Source organism: Cebus imitator, unplaced genomic scaffold, assembly GCF_001604975.1.
Source record: "Cebus imitator isolate Cc_AM_T3 unplaced genomic scaffold, Cebus_imitator-1.0 Scaffold477, whole genome shotgun sequence".
Classification (NCBI taxonomy): Eukaryota; Metazoa; Chordata; class Mammalia; order Primates; family Cebidae; genus Cebus; species Cebus imitator.
In genome coordinates this window covers 1281475-1307895 of record NW_016107792.1, presented here as the reverse complement: position 1 = coordinate 1307895, position 26421 = coordinate 1281475, and the positions used below count along the sequence as shown (strand labels likewise).

Sequence of the window (26421 nt, the reverse complement as noted above, 5' to 3'; positions counted from 1 at the left end):
TTCCATAGAGATTCGGAGTTATAAATAATGCACATAAAATTACATATCTTTGCATAATCACATTTTTGTGACCAAGTGCTAAAATGTTGCTTTTATATAGAATGAAAGTTCTTGTGAAGTTTTACTTACACGTGATTCTTCGAGGCCATTTCAGCTTAAAAAAAACACTGTCTTAATTCCCTTTTGAGAGTCAGTGCTGAGAGCAGTGATTTTCAGGAAGTAAATGCCATGACCTGCCCTTTTTTCATACTGAGGCTCTTAAGCCTCCTGAGAAGAATTTTAAATAAACTGTCACCTTTTTCTCTCCTGTTTGCTTTAATGAGGTGTTAGAAGGGCACAACTTGGAACTACGGAGACAAATAAATGATGGAAGAAAAGACTAGTTTGTATCCTTGTTTGAATCAAAAGCTCCCAAATCATATGTACTCATTTTCTGATGTGCTCTTCTCCACCCCTGAGGGCACCTGGGAACTCAAGCTGGCAGTGAGGTAGAAAGGAGCGCAGCTGAGTCAGGAGAGTGGCGGTGGTGGGGTGTATTCAGCAAAAACTAAGACACACTCCACTCCACCTTTCCTTTCCATCCGACTTCAGGGACTTTTAAAAAATTACTATAATCCTTTGGATTGTTTGAGCGCTTTCTTCTGAGCGTTACTTATTATAATTATTAAAGAGACTAAAATTTAATCATATATACTTAACACTGAATTATATACTTTAAAAGGTAAAGTTTTCTGATATTTGAATTATATCTCAGTAAAATTAAATAAGTTTAAAAAGAGGTAGAAACCCACATGAACACATTCATTCATGTAAATAAACAGTAGATGTCTAAAAAATATTCATAAGCCTGCTTTGGTAGTTGCAAGAGTGAAACACACTTAGACTATTCTTTTGGAAGTTTATAGAAATATAGTAGAAATTGAAATATGAGGTGTATTTAAGTAATTCTAATACCAGAAACAAAGTGGTGTGTGTTACTAAAAGAGGCACAGATAAATTTCTGGGGAAAAGTAGAAGGAAAGAGTAATAATTATAGCAGCAAATGCAGAAGGAATATAAAAGAGAGGTGTTTGAGTACTGATTGATATTTGTATATCAATGTAGATTGATCAGGTACCTTGGTAGATGTGGTGGTGATGAGGCAGGTGGTACCCATCCGATTGCTCACCATTTTTCTCTGTGAATATTAGCCAGTATTTCACCTGAGGCTGCATAGATTGGGATAGTGGAAAAAAGAGAGATGCTCCGAAATCATCCTTTGGAGAATTGGAAAGTGTGCATCTTAGGAAATTTAAGTGAGGATAATTTGTTTGCATTTTTCTTGAGACCCTTTCAGCTGCTAGATGTCAATACGGAGCAGAAGAATAAGTGTATATACAGAGTTGGAATTTATGACATAAGTATAACAAAGGGTTAACAGGCTATGGGATTTGAGAATGATGAAAGTGACTGTAGCAATGGTTTCCGCAAGTAATTTTCAAAACAGCATCAGCGTTACCTGAAAACTTGTTAGAAAGGCAGATTCTTGGCCCTAGACCTACTGAATCAGAAATTCTGAGGACAGGGCCCAATAGTCTTGTGTTTTTGAACAGGTCTTCCAGAAGATTCTATATTATCTCAATATCCGAGACCCCCTGGTTTAGGAAATGTAAAGTACTTAGACAGTAAGTACTGTTGTGGGTAAGGGGCAGGAATGAGTGATGATGGATAACAAAAAAGAAGGAGCATCTGGAATAAAGTCTACATGACAGTGACATATTGTGTCAATGGGGAATCCAAGTAAATGAGCCTTGAGAGTAGGCTGTGCTGACCAGAGAGGAAGATACTTAAAGAATTTTGATGGTAAAGCAGTGAAAAGAGACACCGATGTTATATGGGTGGTCCATGTTGATGCCACTCTCACCAAGAATCATGATACAAGGGTAGGAGTGAAGAAGAAAATTCGAGGCCAGTACTGAAATCTCTATTGAATGAATGGTGACCAGAAAGTAGATAGACAACTAAGTAGGAATTAGAGGATAGTACAGTCATTTCTTGCCCCTCTTTTTATTCTCTCCCACTCCTCATGCCCAGAAGTATCTAAAATGTGAGAGAAAACAACCTAGCCTCTGGATCTAAAATGTAAGAAGGTTATGCCTCGTGTCTAGACTTAGTTCACAGGGCACAAAAAAGAGTGTGGAAGGGCTGGGAGGAGAGGAAGACTGGGTCAAATTAGTGAATGTTACCAGGTTAGTGTGGAGGTAAATGACCAGGTGAAGATAGGTGATCTGAAAGTCTTAGACTCCTTGTTGCTGAAATAAGCAGAGAACTGAGACTTGATGAGGCAAAATGAAAAGACTTCTTATCTGACAGGATTACAATCAGCACTTTTTTAATAAACTGAAAAAGACAGTCATGTGGAAATGATGCATACATACCATAACATTTTATTTCTAGTTATACAATAATTTATCATATCTACTATTTGAATGTCCAGATTTTTTTTTTTACATAAACCACACCTGTGTTGTCATCTGTGAATTCCAGGCTTTCAAATAGAACAAGAACTGAAAGACACATATGAAGAAGCCCAAGGGCAGAATCTCTAGACTTTTACTTCTCTCGTATTCCTAACTCTTTATGGTTGTGTTACCCACACAGCTTTTTAAAATAACTTAACCTTTATTGGCTTTTTCCAAATCATGAAGTTTTGCTTTTAATGCAACAACTCTCTTTTTGCTTTATGTAATATTTGATTAAATTATGTGATTACAGTGACAGGCATAATAAATAGGTTTGGGAATGATCACATGTGACTTGCTATACATACAATTCAACAAATGTGAAATGTGAGACTGTGTGAAGTCCCAAATGTTCAATGTCCAGTGGGCATGTATTTTATAGATAGAATTTAAAGGTCAATATGGCAAATTGGTGAATTGCAGGTCAGATTAGGGAGCTTACTTCAGTGTTCTCAGTGATGCTTAAAGGAAAGTTAGTGATGTGGGTGAGCTAGGTGATACAAGTAATAGGTATTTCCTGACGTCCCCCGAGGTACAAAGCCAGAGTGACGGAACTCATTTCTGAGGCAGAGGGTAGGTCACGTTGGCAACATTGGCATATGTAGAAATCCCTTGTAAGTTCCGTTGGTACATTTTCTTCTTTATTCTTCCCAAAAGACTAATAAAATTATTTAAATTATGAAAATTATTTTATAATCTATTAAATGTGATTAATAAGTAAATGTTTGCAGGTTAATATGATTTTCAGATTATTGCTTGATTTAAGGATAGTATGACAATTCACTAGTACATTAGCCCAAATCACTCATATGAAATATGTGCAATTGTGATTTCTACTTTTATAACTTTTAATTTTGGCTTTATGTCTTGCATGTAATAATATACAAGGAGGATATTTAAATGTACAAAATACATGAAAATATGTTTTAAAATTTTTATAAATTTTTTAAGTGGTGCTTAATATGTTTATATCTTGAGTAAAATATTTTTCTCTTAAAGCTATTGATGTATTTTCCATATGATGATGTATTAGGCCATTCTTGCATTGCTATAAAGAAATACCTAAGATTGAGTAATTTATAAAGAAAAAAATATTTACTTGGCTTATGGTTCTGCAGGCTTTTTCTTTCTCTGCCAGATGCCCAGGCTGCAAATTTTTCTAAGCTTTATGCTCTGCCTCCCTTTTAAATATAAGCTCCAACCTTAAGTAATTCCTTTGCTCCCTCATCTAAGGATAAGCTTTAGAAGCATACAGGTTACTTTTTGAATGCTTTGTTGCTTAGAAATTTCTTCTGCTAGATACTGTAGTAATCAATCTCAAGTTCAAGCTTTCATAGCCCCCTGGGACACGAACAAAAAGCAGCCAAGTTCTTTGCTAAGGCATAATACATGTGACCTTTGCTACAGTTCCCGATAAGTTCCTCATTTCTAACTGAGACCTGGGAAGTCTCGACTTCACTGTCCATATCACTATCAGCATTTTGGTCACAATCATTTAGCCAGTCTCTTAAAAGTTCCAGATCCAGATTTTTCCTGGTCTACCTGTCCCCTGAGCCCTCCAAATTCTTCCAACCTCTGCCCATTACATAGTTTCAAAGTCATTTCCACATTTTCAGGTATCTTTATAGCAATACTCCACCCCTGGTATCAACTTTCTGTATTAGGCTATTCTTGCATTGCTATGAAGAAGTACCTGAGACTTGATAATTTTTAAAGAAAAAAGGTTTAATTGGCTTACTCTTATGTAGGCTTTTCAGGAAGCATCGTTCTGGCATCTGCTCAGCTTCTAGGGAGGCCTCAGGAAGTTTGCAATTACGGCAGAAGGCAAAGGAGAAGCGGACACATCACATGGCAAAAGCAAGAGCAAGCAGTAGGAGAGTGGGTGGGGGAAGGTGCCTCACACTTTTAAATGACCAAATCTCATGAGAATTCACTATTATGAAGACAGCACCAAGCCTTGAGGGATCTGCCTCCATGATCCAAACATCTCCCACCATGCGTCACCTGCAGCACTGAGGATTACATTTCGACATCAGATTTGGGCAGGGACAAATATCCAAATTATATCAGATGGAAAATATGATGTATTTTTTTAGAAGAGATTCAAACTACTGCATAAATGTTTAGAAGGTTGTAAATACAGTGGTAACCCATTATTTAAATGGTTAGCTGATATCACTGTTTCTGGAAACATTGGAGTTCACATGTTTTTAAATGTAAGTTCAGTGTATCTTTCCACAAGTCCATAATCTGACTTTTGAAAATTAGGTTTGTGGATTATTCTGACCTAAATATACCTTCTGCCCTATGAAAGAGAATGTAGTTATTGCCTAAATTTTTCTGGAACTAATTAACCTTTAAATGAATGCCACTGTGATAGGAATTGATATGGTTTGGCTGTGTCCCCACCCAAATTGCCTTTTGAATTGTAGCTCCTATGATCCCCACGTTTCATGGGCAGTACTCAGTGGGAGGTAATTGAATCACGGGGGTGGGTTTTTCCCATGCTGTTCTTGTGATAGGGAATATGTCTTATGAGATCTGATGGCTTTGTTAAGGGTAGTTCCCCGGCACACTCTTTCTTGCCTGCCGCCATATAAGACATACCTTTGCTCCTCCTTTGCCTTCCACCATGATCCAGGAGGCCTCCTCAGCCATGTGGAACTGTGAGTCCATTAAACCTCTTTTTATTTATGAATTACCCAGTCTTAGGCATGCCTTTATAGCAGCGTAAAAACACACTAATACAGTTATCCTTGTTTTTGAATATGTAAACAGTATCCTGATAGGAAAAATAATTATTTTAGTTAAAATAACCTCTTTTAATGTATTTGCATTTTAAATGATCTATAATCAATGTACTTTGGCATATGATACAAAAAATGTATTTATAACACTAGGAACTAAAAGAGTTAAAGGGCATAATGTAGGTAATGGAAATCTTTACCGTCAATAAACTACTCCATACTTTCTCATGGAACTGAGCCTATATCACAATATGAATATGCCTTATAAGGCTGTTGAGTAATGCAAGGCTCACAGCTGACTGTGTTTGGAAGCTAACTGTAATACTGCTAGGACATATCACCTTTGTGCCACATTAATCAAATTATTATAACTGAATTTCAGCAGTTAATTTGTCCTACTTAGACTGGCTCTTCTCAGGGAGAGTGTGTTCTATATCCCTTTTATTCATGAAATTAAAGACTTTATAGTCCCATGCCAGAAAAAAATTGTCTTTATTATGAGTGAATAGATTTTACTTTGTCAGACAGTTAAAATTATCGAAAATATTTACAATTTTGCCTTGGCTCCCAGGAATTTTAGAACTATCTTATACTGTCTATGCAGCTAAGGATTTCATATAATTATCTTCATTTTCTATGTCTCTCCTATCAGTCTTTAATTTTTAATTTAGTAATTCTATCAGGTGTTTTTTAGTATAATTGTTCTTAATTTCTTCTCAGAAGTTTGTGGTAAATTCAATTAATCCAGCAAGCAATTATTTTACTGTTAATTCTGTAATGCAATAGTGAAAAAGACGGGCTATGGCCCCAGGAAGCTGGAAAAAGATAACTTTTTCAGAAATTCCTAGGAAATACTTTGTTCAAATAGGAACTTAGCAGATGTATTTTGTTAAGTATATAAAGTACTCGTGTTTAGCCTGTTATTGCTAGTTAAAAGTCGGCATTAGGATAGATTGTCATTTCCAAAGCCTGTATGTTTCTATTTTGTGTGAGTCAGATTTAAAATTCAGGACTGGAAGCTGAACGTCATATAATCTTTAAGATAGCAATGCATGTAGAGTTCCAGTCTTTGCTATTCTTAAATGTCTACAGAGAGTTGCAAACCTTTCAACTTGACTCTGGGAAAGAGAGGATATGTGTGATATGACCAAAGTTTGCCCAGGAAATCTTTGAAGAGGATGATAGTTTGTCTGATAGGTATTATAAAATGACTTGAAAAGAGAAGATACACCTGCTTTGAGTCTAAAAAGGCAATAAAGCCTTTTTCAGTTGTTCATATTGTTCTTTTATGCATAAGAGGGTTCCCTTATGCCTTCGTGCAACTTTTGAATGAATATGGTCCCTTAAAAATGCAAACTACTGCATAAAGGTTTAGAAGGTTATAAACACAGTGATAGGTAGCCCATTACTTTAACGGTTGGCTGAACATCATTATTCATGAAAACATTGGAATGTACTTTGTAAATGTAAGTTAAATGTATCTTTCCCTTAGACCATGACCTGACTTTTAAAATTAAGATTGTGAATGGTTCTGACCTAGATATGTCATCTCCTGCCCTATGAAAGAAAATGTAGTTATTGCCTGATTTTTCTAGAACTGATTACTCTTTAAGTAGATGTCCTTGTCTTTCATTCCTTCCTTCTCATTATAACTGTTGGCTTTCGCTTATTTTACTGCTGATTAGTACGTTTACTGTGATGGGCAGAATAATGGTCCCCCTAAGGACATACGTACACATCATAGTTCCCAGAGCCTGTGAATATGTTACATTACATGGCAAAAGGAAATTAAGGTACAGACTGAATTACATGTGCTAATCAGTTTACCTTAATTAGGGAGATTATTCTGGATGATCTGAGTAGACCCAATATAGTCACAAGGGAGGCAAAGCAAAGGCCATGGTGAAGTAACATGAGAGGAGCTTGACAAATCCTTGTTGGCTTTGAAAACTGAGGAAGGGAGCCGCCAGCCAAGGAATTAGCAGACCTCTAACGGTTGGAAAAGACAAGGAAATGATTTTTCCCTGGAGCCTCCAGGAAGGAACAGAGCTCTGCTGACACCTGTGATTTTTGACCCCCAAGTGAGACACTTGTCAGATTCCTGACCTACAGAACTGTGAGATAAATGTGTTTTGTTTTAAGTAGCTAACCTTGTGGTAATTTGTCATGGCAGCAACACAAACTAATATATTTACCAATGATAGAGAAAGGCAGATGAAAATCAAGGCAGTCTGTACAGTACAAAATTTAATGTGGGCTGAAGTCACAGCTCCTGCTGAGAGGGAGATACTATGCCGTCAGTGAATTTCAGCCCCTCCTCTGACTGTTTTCCAATAATCCAGGTAATCTACCATTGCCTGCTGCCAGTATAATGACTTGAAATAGGCTTCAGAACAATACACCTTTAGTTCAGTCGGCCTCCAGTCCACCCACTTGGCTCTCCCCCCAGAGTAGTCTCTTCATAGAACAGATTTAATCCTATTATTTCTCTTTAAACTCCGCCTTGGGATTTTCCATTGCCTACAGTACAAAATCTAAACACGTAGCATTACATTCAAGGCCCCTGCATAACAGAAGCTTCTGCTACAGCCTTATATCATAATTCTCATTTGTAAGCATTCTTTTTTTTTTTTTTTTTTTTTTGAGATGGAGTCTCACACCATCACCCAGGCTGGAGTGCAGTGGCGCAATCTTGGCTCACTGCAGCCTCCACCTTCTGGATTCAAACGATTCTCCTGCCTCAGCCTCCCAAGTAGCTGGGGTTATAGGCACCTACCACCACACCCAGCTAATTTTTTTATTTTTAGCAAAGACAGTGTTTCACCATGTTGGCTGGGCTGGGCTTGAACTCCTGACCTCAGGTGATCCACCTGCCACAGCCTCCCAAAGTGCTAGGCTTACCGGCATGAGCCACCGTGCCTGGCCACTTATGTCTGTGAACCCAGCATACCATTTTGCACTTTGGTCCTTCAGATATGTCATTTCCATGACCTCCAATGCCCTTCCAGATTGTCAAACCTGCTGGCAAACCTCTATGACAAGGCACAACTCAAACATTAATGCCCAGGAAAACCAAGGAATATTCTACAGCAGATAAATTGTTTGCTGTGTCCTTTATGACTCACTGTTTCTTGTACATGTTGTGAAATTAAAATATTGTCTTTGCATTTCATTCTTTTAAACTGAACTATGAGCTTCTTGAGGACAGCAAGAGGACTTAATAACATATCTGTGGAATTTTAGCAATTCACATGGCTTATGCACTAGGTACTTAATAAATAAACATTCATTGTACAAGTGATTATGTTGCCCAATCTGGCCAGAAGACACAGAGGTGCCGTTAGAATGCAGGTTTCTGAATCCCAGGTCAGGTTTTGGTTGCATTCTGACTCTATAACTTAAGTACCTAAAATGCCTTTTATACCTATGTAACATTTTTCATTTTAAATAAAATTTAGACAACTTATTTTGTCACTCTCCTTTCTATCCCTTCATTTAACACTTGTGATTTCATGGTTTTATTTTATTGAAAATGAAAGCATCAAAATAGCTTCTGTTTTAATTTTCCCCTGCCTCTATTTGGAAGAATTATTTTGTGCAATGTAATTATTTTTATGCTTAAATCATTGTGAAGACTCTGTAACTTAGTAGCATGACATGTCAAATTCTTTTGGCTTTAAATATTTGAATTTTCTCTCAATATTTCTATTTTCTGCCTTTTTGGATTTGGTATTCATGTTAGTTTCTTAGTGATTACATATGAGGTTTGACATTGCCATACAGGTCTTTATGAAAATGTATATGGTAGAACCTGGAATCCATAAAATACTACATAAATGGAACAAATTGTTTTCATAATTTTTATCATCACTTTACACTCTGACTACAAAACATTCACAATTTTCATGATGCCTGTAATAATTCCACCGGGAATTTCTCTTTTTGCAACAGCTGTCAGAATTCAGTCTTAAAATGGTTGGCATACTTTTTAAGTGTGATCAGTAAAACACATCCTTCATGCTGCATAGTTAATTTATAAGTTTGGTTTACTAATTTAAAAAAGGAAAACACATTTTTTCAAGATGAATGAGTCCATATTGGTATTAAAAATTTACATAAGAGCTATCATCATTATTTTTAAAAATGGTAGAAGCCATTGATGAATCTATGAGACATATGTATTAAAAACAGATTTTATTTTTGAAATATTATGAAGGTGTTGATAAATATTCAGAAACTGTAGATTTTTAACGATGGAAATATCCAGCTTGGATTAACATATTGCTTGGATATCCACTGTCTGATTTGAGTAAAGCTAACTCATTTTATAATGGCATCAAAAGCTAGGCAAAGCCATGGTTCAGAATGTGTCTTTAGGATTTGAATTCTATCACATTTCATCAGTGACTCACCAGGAGTATTTTGCTTTCTTGGTTTTCAGGTCAATCTTAAAGTAATCAGCTTGTTTAGCTATTAATATTTCCACCAGAAAAGAAATGTCTTGTGAGAAACCTGTCATCCTTAAATGTGCCAGACATATCTTCCATTGTGCGTCAACAAACTGGCATTATGGTCTTTTAAAAGCCAGTCCCCAGTGAGTTGACTTAGCATGAAATAAATCTACAGAACCTAATCATGCTAGAGACTTGGCTCACCAAAGGGTACCTATTTTCAGGAACCATAAGCGATTCTCATGGACCGTGTGTCAGTTTCTCATCTTTTTCCGCAATGCCAGATACATTGTGACACTGTCTTACTCATTGTGTCTTTTTTGAGGCGATCCTTCACTTGTACCAAATTCTTACCATTACATTACATTCTATTCTGGCAGTCTTTTAAGGACATTAATTCACAGTGTATGATAACTCCTGATTCATTCCATGAACTTCGAGTTTATGATAGTTTTAATGAAACTACCAGCTGCCACTGTCCCTAGTTATGGGATGTGCATCACTTTGGAAGCCTTCAGCCTTATCTGCTTGCTCAGGTGCCATTCCTTGATTATTGAACTCCAAAATAAATTTATTTGAACACAGTCTGTATATTGTGATCTTTTCAACAGGCAGCATGAATTCCCATGTTAATTTGATGTTATTACTATAGCTATCCATTGTATTTTAAGTTGGCTACAGGTTTTTTCCTATTAGAATTACCCTGTTTCTTTGGATGACTATCAATTGCAATGGTTTTATTCATTGCCTTGCAGGTACTACAGTGCAACCATTCTGCAGATGTCTGGTGTTGAAGATGATAGACTTGCAATATGGCTGGCTTCAGTTACAGCATTCACAAATTTCATTTTCACACTCGTGGGAGTCTGGCTTGTTGAGAAAGTGGGCCGCAGAAAGCTTACCTTTGGTAGTTTAGCAGGTAGGTGACTGGATGAAGAATTCAATTATAAACTTTTTTTCCTAATAACTACGAGTTTAACCTTTGAAAATGCAATACTTATACCACTTCTAATATTGGTTTCTCAGCCAAACAACAAAAAATTAGAGTTCTTCTAGACAAAAAAACAAAAGGTCTTTAACAACTATTACAATACATGCCTAGAAACTAGAATGTGAGTAGAAACAAACTGCAAGAATAATTTGGATCTACTGAGGGTAACATTTTTCTGGTATTTTGAGCTCTACTCAAAGATACAAAAGTGAAAAAAAATAATTGTTTTCTGTTCTATCCTTGTTTGAAAAAAAAAAAGCTTTGGATTCGGAAACTGACTTTTTAACGTACGTTATATTTTTAAATTTGGAGTAAAATGGAATTAAATTTGGAGCATTTTTTTTCAAAGCTCTTTCAACAGTAGAATGTTAGAACCATGTAATTTCTTCAAAAAGCAGGACAGACTCTTTTTGTGCTTGAAACAGGCCTAAGTTCCGGGACTGGTTGGTTAAATGTATTTTCTATGATAGTGAAATAAAGCAAAACCTTTTTAAAAAAGTCTCAAATATCTTTTGTGTTTAAATTCTTCCCATTTTATTTATTATTTCACTGTAACACAAGGACTGTTTCACTTGACAGAGTGGGACCATCTTTAACATTGTCTTTTTTTTTCTTTTTTTTTTTTGAGGCAGATTCTTGCCCTGTCACCAGGGCTGGAGTGCAGTGGCACCATCTTGGCTCACTGCAACCTCCACCTCCTGGGTTCAAGCGATTCTCCTGCCTTAGCCTCCCAAGTAGATGGGATTACAGGCACCCGCCACTACACCCAGCTAATTTTTTTTTTTTTTTTTTTTTGTATTTTTAGTAGAGACAGGGTTTCACCATGTTGGTCAGGCTAGTCTCGAACTTCTGTGCTCGTGATTTGCCCGCCTCAGCCTCCCAAAGTGCTGGGATTGCAGGCATGAGCCACCACGCCCGGTCTAACATTGTTTTTACATGGTTGCATGGCATAATTTTCTAATTTTTTTCAAATATACAAGTCATTCCTATTATCAATTTACCCTAATAACTCCTTTATAAATTTATTTGGAGTGAGAATGCATTTTTCCATGAAAACATGGTTTTCATTAAAACACAGAGAGTGAAGGGCCCAGAGCATTTTAGCTGTCACATCATTATGGTTACCAAAGAGAAAGTCTTTGTTGTTTAAACCTTATTGCAAAAGCAGCCTCCATCATCATAATCTAGGAACCTTTCTGAACTCTTCTGGCCAATGTCATGTTCCCCTCTCAGTGTAGGCCTGCCAAGGATTTCCAGAGCCCATCCCTGACAGTTAAGAGGAAGTACTAAGACAATTCCTTGGGAAACACCAAGGCATTTCAGAGTCTGCTTCTCATGAGCAACCCATAGGCACTTTTCTTTCCTGACCCATTCTCTTTGCAGCTGAAACCCTGCAAAGAGAATTGCAGGCCTCAGTTATGTCCACTACAAACACTTTACAGTGATTCCTCCAGCGTGAGAGACACAGTCTATTTGATTTCCTTATTACGTGGCCAATTAAAGTGATCAGTAGATATTACAATGGTTTGAGAGGCAGGAGTCCTGGTTTCTTGTCCCAGGTCTCACAGGTCTCCTCTTTTACTTGTACACATAGTAAATGATGCCATTCATGTGGTTCTTGTGTTTCAGTTATTAACTAGGTCCTACTAGAAGATAATGACCAATGGACCTTTCACCTTCAGAAGAAGACATACCACTCAACAACCTTGTTAACATATTAATATTATTCCACTGTGACCCTCACTCACAACATATTTTTCTTTCACATTCCTATACTAATTAATTCTATGTTAGTTATATTTTTTATTTCAGCGTGTTTTTGTTTTATTCATTTATATGTAGGTATATACTTGATATTTTAATAGTACTAAGTATTAACATACTGATCTATGTTAAATTTCTTAAATTGGCTATAGCCTAGAATTTTTAACCTTTGATTCAGTATTCTTTCCTATTTTGTGTTTTTATTCTGATTTATTTTATTATATTGGAGTAAAAATAGTGAAAAATGTTATATCAAGATAATTACCTGTTAGATATCCATTCTTTTAAAATGACTATAAATAAAAAATATGTAAGCCTGGACAAAGGAACTCTTTGTGCAAAGAAATACAAAATATGTTGTCCATGAATAATTTTACATGCAGGACATTTTTGGTGTCCTGACTTTTTATGTTTTCAAAGCTTGTTCAGAGAACTGGCCTTTTCTGGTAAATATTACAAATTTAGTGACAAATTCTTGATTCTTTTGTTATTGGAAGATTTATGTCTATGTGGCTTTATTGGTCGTGAGTCAGGAAGCCAGAAAGATGGTGTTTCTCCCCCTCAAGTATTTTGGTAGTGGAATATCTCTGAAAACTTCACTCATAAGCTGTCTTCATCACCATTGCCAAGGGTTCTTATTTTAAAATAGGATTATTAGACCTCAACCCAAATCTTCTAAATTAGAATTTCTGAAAATGAGGTTTGAAATATGTGCACTTTAGACAGGTTCCCTAGGTGATACTTATGCACACAAAGTGTGAGAACTACTGCTCTAGTAGAGTCGTGGGAAGGGAAATTATTTTGTTTTTCTAAGTATTTACTAAGAAGCCAGACACTATCCAGTACGTATGTATTACATCAGATATTTTTAATAATGCTATGTATTCAGCACTCTTCACTTCCTGTGAAGAATGTTTTTATCAGCAAAATTATATCAAAATTCCAAAATCTAACACTGTCTTTGGTTAAGAGAGACTCCTCTTGGAACATAAAAACATGCCAAAAGTGCACAGTACACTGGATAAAATTCTTTCATCCAAAGCCTTCTTGTATTAGACTCAAATTCAGATTGTAATAATGAATAACTTGACAATAACCAGATTGATTTTAAATACTAACAAGTGACTGATAAAACTTCTGTAACTTATTAATCATAAGGAAAAAGTTAATTCAAATAGTTTTATGCTTTAAGAGTATATATGAGTAGATGATAGGACTAGGTGATTATTTTGAAATTTATTTTATAAACAAAATCATTTAAGATACCATTTCCTTCTTGTAAGGAGCCTATCATGTCGTAGGGGTTTTAGTCCTGTCTGGGCATCATAACTGCCTGTAGAACTCTTTAAAACTCAGATATTTTGTACTGATCTTCTGGGGATTCTGATCCAGAGGTTGTGGTACATCCAGGCATTTGCTTCAAATAGGAAGCCAGGACTGAGAAACATCACTATATGTAATAACAAAAGTAAGAGTATAATGTTGGCTTTTAAAATATTTTCCTCCAAATTGGGCTGAAATAAAAATGAATTTGGCTTAAGAAGAGTTAACTTTTACCTGTTTAGGAATTTTGTGTTTCCAGAATAGTTCATTTCTCATAATTTTTAGGTTGGTTGGACTTCTTAAGAGATAAGTGTAAGAATCATAGTATCCATACTGCAGAACTCTCATTTAGAGTATTGTACCTATACTAACCTCATGACTTTCATTGGATGGTCTTAAGATTTTTTTTTCCAAAAATGGCCAACATTGCAAAAATGTATAGAACTGTGGTTTATCCATTCAACTAATATTTATTCAGATCTTTATATGACAGGCACTAGAACAGGACCTTACTGGGTATGTGCTAGGTATACCGTCTTAGAGTTTACCATTTTTATGGAGACAGGCTATTTAATGAGTGTTATGAAAGAAGACACTTATCTTTCCTTCGCATCTTAATATATTAAAGATTCCTGATTTTAAAAAAAATCTTGGCCAGGCGTGGTGGCTCATGCCTGTAATCCCAGCACTTTGGGAGGCCAAGGCGGGTGGATCACGAGGTCAAGAGATTGAGACCATCCTGGCCAATATGATAAAATCCCATCTCTACTAAAAATACAAAAATTAGCTGTGTCGGTGGCATACACCTGTATTCCTAGCTACGCGGGAGGCTGAGGCAGGAGAATGGCTAGAACCGGGGAAGAGGAGGTGGTGGTGAGCTGAGATCTTGTCACTGCACTCCAGCCTGGCGACACAACAAGACACCATCTCAAAAAAAAAAACAAAACCTTACCTGTTACGTGGCAATAAGATATGGAAGTAATTTGGGAAAATAGAGACTCAGATTTTTTGATGGGCAGATTAACAGTAAATCTCATGGTTCGTTTTGTTTTGTTTGAGGAGAGAGGTATGATTTTCATAACAGATCTACTATATCTCTTTTCTGTTTTCCAGTTTGGGGCTTGATAGTCTTTTGAGAAAAGTAATGGCTCAAACTACTGGTAGCTCTGGTTTGAATTTTAAGCCAACAACAGTTAAACAAACTGATTTTAGTTTCATTGCATTATTATCTTAGACTTCTGACCTTTCTTTCAATCCTCCCCATCCTTCAGCTTTCTGTTCTGTTATTTTGAAGGTTTGCTGTGGCTGCTGCTGCTGCTTGTAATAATAATCATAGTATAATAACTAACAATTTATAGCATTAAAACATCTTTCAAATACATTATGACATTTAAAATTCGCTGTAAGCCTGTAAGGGGAGTATTTTCACTAAGCCCTATTTTATAGAAGACTACATGGAATTATGGAAAGGTTGTGTCTTTTGCCCAAAATCATAGAGTCAGGAAACAGCAACGCTAGCTAAAAACTACAGCTTTCTGATCCCAAGGCCACCTCTGCACCCATAATGCCTGGCTTCACACACCTACTCTGTCAACTATTATATAATCCTATTGAACTTCCACAGTGCTTCTCAATGTTCTTTTTAAAATCTATTTTGAAAATATTTTTGTTCATAATTTAAATTTCCTCCCAGCTTAACTAATGAAACCTTTACTACTACTAAATTGCCCTCCTAAATTCCCTATTTTAAACATTTTTTGTCTCATTCAAATAAGTTGTACAAACTAATGCAGCCATATTTTCTTTTTTTAACTTTTATTTTAATTTCAGGGGTACATGTGCAGGTTCATTATATAAGTAAACATATATCTTAGAGGTCTGGTGTACAGGTTATTTTGTCACCCAGATAATAAGCACAATACCCAACAGGTAGTTTTTTGATCGTGTCGTTTCTCCTACCCTCTACCCTCAAGTAATCCCCACTGTCTGTTGTTCCCTCCATTGTATCCATGTTTTTGTCATGCAGATCCCACTTTTAAATGAGGACATGCAGTATTTGGTTTTCTATTTCTGTGTTAGTTTGCTAAAGATAATGGCCTCCAGCTCCATCTATGATGCTGCGAAGGACATGATCTCATTCTTTTTATGGCTGCATAGTATTTCATCTTGTTTTCTTTCTCCATCCTTCCATGACCCTTTTTGTTTACCCTCACAATGTCTGTAGCTCAAACAATAATCAGAAATTTGAAAAATGTTTTATTTACCATGAGGATGTTTATCAAAGACACAAAAACTATTCTTTTAAGTTATATCACCATTCCTATATGTTAACATCAAAGACAAGTATTTCTCTTTAAATATCAACAAAAAAGGAAAAAGAATACATGTGATATATTATTTGTTGTACCTTAAAGTCTTCAAAAAAATGCTACTCCATTTCAATAAAACATACTCTTTCAGCTGCTTTAGACATAACTTGTTTGTTAAACTAAAAAGGTTTACCAATTTAAGTCTTCATGATTGACGATCATTAGAACAATTTTCTTGGCACCAAAAGGAACACTTGATGGAAATCTGTTGTCTTTCATACTTGCTGATATGTTAGGCACTCAATAATGTTGTCACGTTAATTGATTTTGAGATTTTCAGCAGTCCTAGGTGTGTGTGGTTTTTTTTTTTTTTTTTTAAATCATTACCAATTTACTGTTTGGCTAGCAAATGTATTTGCTTTGAATTTCACTCTCATCATGTCTCACAATGAATGTGCTAGTGAATAGTTCTGATAATTTGCTTATACATTAGGAATATATATTTTTTTAATCCTGTGAAGATAGATCAAGGTTTTTTTTTTTTTTTTCCAGATGTTTTCTTTTGTTTGTTTGTGTTTTGGTTTTGTTTCTACCAAACCCAGACTGCTTTAAAATACTACTGTCAACTCATCTCTAATACAAAACTTTTTTTTTTCAAGGTACCACCGTAGCACTCATTATTCTTGCCTTGGGATTTGTGCTATCAGCCCAAGTTTCCCCACGCATCACTTTTAAGCCAATCGCTCCGTCAGGTCAGAATGCCACTTGCACAAGATACAGGTGAGATTTCATTATGTTCTTCTTCCTTTACATAATTCTGGTAACTTTTTTTGCTTGCTTTTGACTTTTTTAAAGTTGTAGACATGAGTAGGAGCTTGCTAGGCATCCAGGCTTATGTGGAAAAAGGGAAGAAAATGGAAAGCTGGTAGAGAGAGGCTGCCAAAAAGAGGAACGGCTTGTGCAGATGTGTGAGCGTAAGGAATTAAGGAAAGAGTGAGTTGTTAGATACAATCTTGGGGACATTTCTCTGGAAATTAAAATTGGGGATTGATACTGAATCAAAGCAGGAATACAGAAAAGGTATTTTACAGCATATATGATTCAGTGACCTCTATATTCCAAGCAAAATAAATAATTTTAGTCAGTAATTAAACTTTTATAAGATGCACATGCCCTCTGCATATTCAGACAATTTTTAGTGATTTGCATGGGTATCCTCTTGTTCACTTAAACCTGAAGTTTTCCCTCAGTACTGAGTCTCTTCTAGAGGATCAGAAAGTAAAAAGTGGTGGTGGAAAAGCACAAAATATCCTAATGGCTAGTGGCAGGCCTAAGAGCTCATTAAGTCAAACAGTGTACACACTATGTGATATATAGATAAAAACTAGATAAATGGATAGATGGACTGAGAACAAATAAATGAAAGTTTGAATGATTGGACACATCAATTAATATATTTGGCAGCAGAGTTTCAAAGTTTTAAACTTGGTTTTAGCTATCATAAAGTCTAGTAACCCCTTTAAAACACGTGAATAGAATAAGACCCAGCATTAGCAAAAATTTACATTCCTATAGCTTGAACTATAGATGGATGCAAGTCTCAAATCAATGAGTAAATGGTTTACTAACTCATACAATCCTATATGAAATTAGAACGTGGTACACTAAACTCCTCTTCGTATTCACTTACAGCATCCGATTGAGCATGAATTTATGATGGCTGTTCGTTACAACAATGAGGAAGATATATCGGGCCCAAATTGTGATCTGTGTACCTTTGGAAAATAGCGTCATAGCACGTCTTTTATTTTACTGATAAGTTTATTATTGGCTTAGTGACTTTCATAGTCTTTTTACTGTTCTAGGAAAACTTAAGGGCCTCTTCATAGTAGAAGTTAACCTTAGCATAAATCTTTATTGCCCAACCCTATCTCACTGCACAGCAGTTTATGATCGTCATCTGTTAATCCTTGTGATCTTTCTAAAGTATTATCATCTAACTAATATCTTAATATACAATTTTAATGAAGTAAGAAAAATGATACAGCCTTCTTTTATTCTTATTACAAAAATAAGCAGATATTTTGAAGATATAATCAAATTTTAGGTGTCCTTCGGGAGTCAGTGGATATGAAAAACAATTATTTATTGTATGCCTTCCTTCAGAGTAACATATTAGGCTTTGTGGGAATTTGACAGTATGTATTTTAGTCTAAGTGATTTCGTAAAATAAGGCTGTAGTCACTTACTGGTTTTTTATGGTTAAAAGCATTTATAATCCTTGCTCTACCGGCTGAGCAGTAATTGACTATATTAATTATTTCAAAATAACTAAAAGAATAGAATTGGAAGGTTCCTAACACAAAGAAGTGACAATTGCTTGAGGTGATGAATATCCCTATTACGTTGATTTGATCATTACACATTGTGTACTTGTATTAAAATATGACATATATCCCATAAATATGTACCACTATTATGCATACGTAACAAATAAGATTAAAACCATCTATATACATTTCCCTTTTCCTTAAGACAAACAGAAAAAAAAAATCACCTAGTACCTTAAGATGAGTAAAGTTCACTTTGTAAATGTAAGTAGTATGCTTTCCCCATGGAGCGATCCATATAGGAAAATTTAGCAAATAAAACAAATTTTAAAGGAGAAGTAGTTTACTCATAGTAACATCATATTCTGTTGGTGAGAGTATAAATTGTTCTTCATTTCAGAAAGTTATATGGTTCTGCCTAATAAAAGTAAAGTACCTATGCCCATTGACTCAGCACTTCCACTTGTAGAAATCTGTAGATCCCAGTGATGAGTATGTAGTCCATTCTTACTAGAGTAGAAGATTTAAGAAAGTAAATGGTTAAAGAACAATGATTCTTCTTGATTTTAATTCAATAAATATTGGTTGCATACCAGGCCTAAATATTGTAGGTAAGAGCTCACTAATGACTTAAGTTTCAAGAGATTGACAATAATTTTCAATCAGGACATCCCCTTTCTAGAATGTTTTAAGTTTTTGACTGATAATATATTTTCCAAGGCCTGATTAGATTCCTTGGACTGAATGTATTAAAGAACGCCTTTCAGAACAATGAGAACATAGGGACACAAGGAGGGAAATTAACTACACACACTGGGGCCTGTCAGGGGGCGGGGATGGAGGAAGGGAGAGCTTTTGGATAAATAGCTAATGCATGCAGCGCTTAAAACGTAGGTGGTAGGTTGATAGGTGCAGCAAACCACCATGGCACAGGTTTACCTATGTAACAAACCTGCAAGTCCTGCACATGTATCCTGGAACTTAAAATTAAAAGAAAATGCCTTTCAGATCTACTTTCAGTAGATAAAAGTGTGTACAAAGATAAAGATAAAGATGCAAATTGCTGTAGAAAATGATTGGCCACCTGTATAAAAGCTGTCACAGGGTCCCAGCTGCAGCTAGAAGAAATAACTCTAGCATGAGTATCATCTGAATCATTATGTCTTTATGAGAGTTCACACACATATTTCTTTTTTTTTTCATACACATAATTCCAATATGATCTTCAGCTCCACACTCTCGAATTTCTAATGTTCTATTCCTTTCATTTCCAATTCAAAATATTTCCTCATGAGAGCTAGTCAAGACTTGAGGAATTAAACCTTTCCTAGGTACCCTTCCCTCAAATACTTGACATATTATTATTTGTAGTGTGATCTCAGTATATGTAAATTACTATCATAAAACACTTAAAAGTAGACAGATAGTTCCTAAAGCATACAGTTGTAGAATTTTAAGGTACCCTTGCCCTAGGTATTTTATCATATTCACTTATTCAGTCTTCATGCATCTAAATATATTACAGATCACCTACCATAGGATTATAAGGATAAATTAACATATAGAAAAATGTCTTAAACAGTGCTTGGCACATAATAAGCACTCAGTCAACATTATAGTCGTTGTTGGAATTAATAAAACCTGTAATAGGAGATGAGGTTGGGATGATGGGACTCAGAGACGATTACCTTGAGAATAGGATGTTTGTCCTGAGCTCTGAAAAGGAGAGCAGAGCACGTCACACAGAAAGAATGGCGGGTACAAAGATCCTGCAAGGCAGTAAGGAACCTGGCAAGGGCAAGGAACTGAAAGAAGAAAACTGTGGAGGTCAGAGAAGAATCAGATAGGACTGTGAAGATGCATCAGAGTCAGATCATGTAGAAACTCAGAGGTTTTTCATCTTTAGTCCAAGAACATAAATCCATTGAAGAATTTAAGCAGGGGTGTGCTTGGACCACATTTTCAATTGTAAACTGTCTCTGGGTGGGTGTGCAGAGAGGGCATGTGGGAGATGCCCTCGTGTAGGGAGACTAGTTTTTTATAGTTTTCTATGAGAGACATGACTGTTGCCTGGATTATAGTGGCAAGACTGGAGATTTGCAGGTGGACAGATTTTCAGTATATTAGAGGAGAAAAATCAATAAGAAATTTAAAATAAATAATTGATTAACTGTGGGCATAGGAGGAAGGAGTCTTTGGTTGATTCCAAATTTCTGCATGAGAAAAAATGTAGACTAGATCATATAAATAAGATGCAGCAACTGGAATCTTATTTTGGACATGTGGAATCTTAGGTGTTCATGAACCATCATCAGTGGGATATTGAGTAGGTATTTGGGAAAACTGGCCTGTAGTTGAAGGAGAGTTCTAGAATGAAGAATTATTATCCATACATGATAATTAAATCCATAGATATGGGCAACATCTTATTCACAATTAAGATCTTTACCAAGACTCTAGCTACCTTTGCAATTCATAATCTATTCGTAAACCACTAGTAATTTACTAATCCATGGGGCAGTATCTATCCATTCTTCAAGCTTTTAATCCCAGCATAGAATCACAAACTATTCATGCTGGAAGGCCTTTAATGTGACCTAATTCAAGCCTTTCATCTTAAACTTACACTTACATCTTACTCAGTTTTTTACTGAGGTCAAAATAAGTCACATTCCTTTCCCAGGGCACACAGACTAACTACTTATTCTTTAGGCTTCCTTTTCCTGCATACAGACCTTTCTTTTTTAGCTCACACAGTTCTTACGGAGTTATTGTTAATATGAAACCAGTGATACAAGAGCTTCTTTTTCTATTCCTTTCAAACCTTGCTCTTTTTGCTTTGGATCAAGGACATGGTTTTACTGTTGACTAGTAAAATTAGGTAATTTGACTAATTTAATGATGCATAGCATATTACCTCTTTGATAAGATCTTGCTATATTTAGACCCTGTTTGAGTAGAAATTGAAAAAAGGGACTATGTCTGTAGTTCATTATAATTTTTTTAATACTTCTCAATTAAGACCAGACTCAGTGGCTCATGCATGTAATCCCAGCACTTTGCGAGGCCAAGACAGGAGGATCACCTGCAGTCAGGAGTTTGAGATCAGCCTCACCAACATGGTGAAACTCCATCTCTACTAAAAATACCAAAAAAATTAGCTGGGCATGGTCACAGGCACCTGTAATCCCAGCTACTCAGGAGGCTGAGGCAGGAGAATTACTTGAACCCCGGAGGTGGAGGTTGTAATAAGCTGAGATTGCACCATTGCACTCCAGCATGGGCAACAAGAGCGAGACTCGTCTTAAGAAGGAAAAAAAAAAGAAAGAAACTTCTCAATTAAGAGCCTTACCCAGGGTCATCTGCAGAGGTACTTAAAGTCACCTGTTTTCCCTTCGCAGAGGTCGGCCTCACCAGGACAGTGGCATGTTGTTTTGAAACACTCCCCAGGTGATGCCAGTACCTCTTCCATTAAGAGCCACAGCCATAATAAAACAAACTAACAAACAAACAAAAAATACCTGCCAGCTTTCTTTCCTTTTTTTCTTTTGATTTTTGTTTTGTTTTGTTTTTTGCTTCTTGAACATTGTTAAACCAAGCATACAAATATGATTAATGTGGTTCTTTTCCTATATAGTGATATTTTCATGTTTTCCTATCACATGATGTTCTCCAAAATCCAAACTGACAAATTGTAGCTTCATCTGTAGACCTCCCTATGGTGGTGACACTAGTTTTGAGTCCCTTCAAAGTTCATTTTCAATAAAAAATTATTTTTAATTTTTTAATTAAACTGCCTTTTCTTCTCCTTTTGCCAGCCTGTGTTACTTAACAAACACATCATTAACATGAAAACTGTAAGACTGTCAGATTCAATCATAAAACTTTTATGGAACCTTAGAAATGCGTAAAACTGCCTGGCACGGTGGCTCATGCCTGTAATCCTGGCACTTTGGGATGCCGAGGCGGGCAGATCACAAGATCAGGAGTTCAAGACCAGCCTGGCCAACATAGTGAAACCATGTCTCTGCTAAAAATACAAAAATTAGCCACCTATAATCTTAGCTACTTGGGAGGCTGATGCAGGAGAGTCGCTTAAACCTGGGAGGCGGAGGTTGCAGTGAGCCGAGATTGCACCATTCCTCTCCAGCCTAGGTAACAGTGTGAGACTCCGTCTCAAAAAAAATCAAAAACAAAAGAAATGTGCAAAAACTCTGTTAGCCTCGATTTCCCTCCCCCCTCCCGCCGCAGTATTTGACATCTGGTGATAACTGTGTTTATCATCAGTAATTCATAGCATCTAGACAGTGAATATAATATTATAGTGTGAATTAAAACAGCATTCCGTTTTTGTTAAAAATATATACTTTTTGGCTTACTGATTTCCTTTAAATGAACCTGCTTCATATTTTTTTGGGGGGGATGGTGGTACAGGCTACTATACCTTGAGGTTACTGTTAATAACACTGCAGTAGGCTGGGTGTGGTGGTTTACACCTATAATCCCAGCATTTTGGGAGGCCGAGGTGGGTGGATCACAAGGTCAGGAGTTCAAGACCAGATTGGCCAACATGGTGAAACCCTAAAAAATACAAAAGTACAAAATACAAAAATTAGCTGGTCATGGTGGCTAGTGCCTGTAATCCTAGCTACTTGGGAGGCTGAGGTAGGAGATTTGCTTGAACTGGGACCCAGGAGGTGGAGGTTGTAGTGAGCTGAGATGGCACCACAGCACTCTAGCCTGGGCTACAGAGGAAGGCTCCATCTCCAAAACAAAACAAAACAAAAAACAAACAAACAAAAAAGCACTACAGTAGAAAGCAGTGTTGTATGTGTTGACCAATATCTACAGACCCATTTGAGATAAAGATAAGTCTATCTAAGTCAATTAAAAAGGGAAATGAAAGTTGGAATAAAAAGTCCACAGTGACCTTATCATCAAATAACTGCACATATCTTTTGCTAGCCCTTAAATACCCAGTGTGCTGAATCTGACATGTGGAGAGGATTCTAGCCACCTGTTCATGGAAGGATATAAGAGCTTCTTGGAGGAAGTTATGGGGGCATATTCTTTGAGTTCCCCATATCTTTTTAATTTTGATGCCTGAGCTTTTAGCTATGGACTCACAAATCCTCCACATCGCCAGATTTGCTACCCAAACCTTGGTTTTTTGTTTTGTTTTGTTTTTCTATAGTCAAAAATTGCTTCTTAGGAAGGCAGAAAGACAAGAAGGAGTATTCAAGATTAGGTGTGCAAAGATGAAGGAAAAGCATTTCAGAGAGCGGGAATATCATGGAATGTGTGCAGGTCCCAAGCAATGAGTATGGCTTCTTCAAAGAATTGACCAACAAGACTGGGTCATAACAAACAAGCGAGAGAATGGCACCAAAATAGACTGGACAGCACGCCAGTGGCAGAACATGCCAGGACGTTATACACCAGGAGAATTTTGGATGTCATCTTAGAATGCTGAGAAGCCTTCAAAGGGTATTAGGATGAGAATGACGTGATCAGATTTGTGTTTTTAAAAGATCAATCTGACTGTAGAGTAGAAAACTGAGTAGAGAAAAACAAATGGTGATGAAGGGAGGAAGGTTAAAAGAACTTAGTAGCCTAGGCAAGAAATAACGTAACCTTGATGGTAGCAGTGGATATAGAGAAATGAGAGAGATTTTGGAATGACAAGGCTGGGTGATTAGCTGGATAACAGATGAAAACAAATGCTTTAGAAACAGGAAAATACTTGGGTCAAGAAGAATATAGGATCTGAAATCTCACTGTAGTCTACTTAGAAACAAGATTTTAGGCATATAAATCTGGACCCCCTTTGCCTTGCTCTCAAGTTAAACACAACAGTCACATAATGAGAGCAGTACTTAATATTTTCTGTAATTTATACCCTTACGTGAAATGTAATTTTTATTCCTTCTTGAACTTAAAAGACTTCTGAGAAAGATGTTTCTGAAGTTGTTCATTTAGGTCTGATATAACAGAATAAGATAAAGTGGAAAAAACATCTATCTCTGATAATCCATAGGACCTATATTCTCATTCTAGAACTCTTTTCGTTGCAGTGAACACATGAAACCAACTTGGAGTTTTATTCCTATTTCAAGTAAATCCACCTAAAATAGCATCTTTATAAACAAAAGAAATAAACTATCCAGGACTGTGACAGCAATCGACTGGAATCAGCCTCTGGTGTATTTTCTTACAATAAAGACCAAGGAAATGTTACAGAAAACATAATATGAAACAAAGCCTCTAAAAAACTTAACTGCTCTTTAATTAAGTTTATATCAAATATAACTAATTCAGGTATTAACACTTAAAACATTCTGGTATGTTAAGTTGAAGTATTTCCTGTCTCGTTGTAAAAGCACATTACATAACCTTGCTACGTGTTCCTTGTCTGAATAGTAGGAAAACACCTATTGCTGGGGACCAAATGTTGTTTATTTAAAAACAGAGCATAGCAACCTGGTTAAAAGAACCTCTTCAGTGAAAGTAACTTTGAAAACTGTTGTTTCGATTGGCTGGGTGTTTCAGTGGATGGATGGATGGGTAGATGCATGAAGGGTTGCTTTTGGTAAGAGAAGGTAGATGAGCTGACTAAACGAAGATTTTTAGTATAATTTGCATCCTGCAGCTTAGGTATGTTTTGGAAAATTTGGCAACACCTTGTTGCTATCAAAGAGTTGGGATTAAGTACACTAGAAGTGTACTTCTAGTCATGGCTACAGGATGATTAGCAATACCTTCTATGGGCATAATAGTTGACCCAGCAATTTAAGCCTGCAGGTCTCTGGGCATACAACAGGTCACATAGTGTTTAGGCCATGCCTCAGTGACTCGTTTCAATTGTTGAATGGTGGTAACAAGATAGTGTTTTCCTAATATTAGTAAGTAAATAAATAGCAACAAAAAATAGGTCTCATGTCTCTTCAACTGTAACATCCAGGTTATATGTTGAATAAATTAGAAGACTGGAAAAATGAAATAATGTAACCTGAACAACCTGGTTTCTAAAGTGCTATATTCTTTGATTTGCTAAACTATATAGAACTTATACAATAAGAATTGCACTTTCTAAAGTGCTATATTCTTTGATTTGATAAACTATAAAGAACTTATACAAATCTTATTGTATAAGTTCTATATAGTTTAGCAAATCAAAGAATATAGCACTTTAGAAAAAAACATTTCTGCACATTTGTAGTTGATTATTTTAATAAACATTTTTGAGATATTTATAAGATTTGTATAAGTTCTTTATAGTTTAGCAAATCAAAGAATATAGCACTTTAGAAAAAACATTTCTGCACATTTGTAGTTGATTATTTTAATAAACATTTTTGAGATATGCAGTAAGCTGGGTTATTGCGATTTTAAAAAAAGCCTTCCTCCTTATAGAGCTCACAGCTATGAGGGAGAAAAATTCAGATACATAATTGCAAAACAGTGTAATAAAGGCTAATAGACGTATCAGAGCATTACCTGGCATAATTCACTTCCCCAGGGCCATGACAGAAGGCTTCCTACATGAGAGTCCTTATGTAGTCTCATTATTTTGGATCCCTTTATAGTGTTTTTAACTGCATAAAATAAATTTTATAAAAGTACAAAGCAAATCAATCATATTGAAGTACGGTTGCCAGGATACTTTAAAAAATAAACTTGTTATGTAGTAATGTATGTACTTCTTTATTAATGCATTAATTAACAAATCTAGCTGCAAGTCTAATACTATAGTTTCAACACCACAGTGAATGTAAATGATATTTGGAGATTTCTGTGACTACCTTAATGGGATATGAAAATATGCGACTTCTCTTGTTGACAGTAGTTTACTGCCTACATTCCTAATTGAAGGAAATGCTAAATTTCAGTAAAAGGTTAATGAAATACAGATGTAATTTTCTTTTCATCCAAGTTTACTGGCCCTATGTTAAGGACCCCTCACAGAGGAGGGAGATTGATCTACTTTTTTTTTTTTTTTTTTTTT

General features: G+C 36.0%; 1 protein-coding gene across 1 annotated transcript in view; it reads left to right on the top strand.

Annotated features, from left to right (window-relative positions):
- Positions 1-26421, top strand: part of SLC2A13 (solute carrier family 2 member 13) — a 351864-nt gene that overhangs the window by 222235 nt on the left and 103208 nt on the right. Inside the window, exons 5-6 of the mRNA XM_017512770.2 lie at positions 10455-10618; positions 16746-16866. Coding sequence (XP_017368259.1) covers positions 10455-10618; positions 16746-16866 — 285 coding nt within the window. The remainder of the gene's footprint in view (positions 1-10454; positions 10619-16745; positions 16867-26421) is intronic.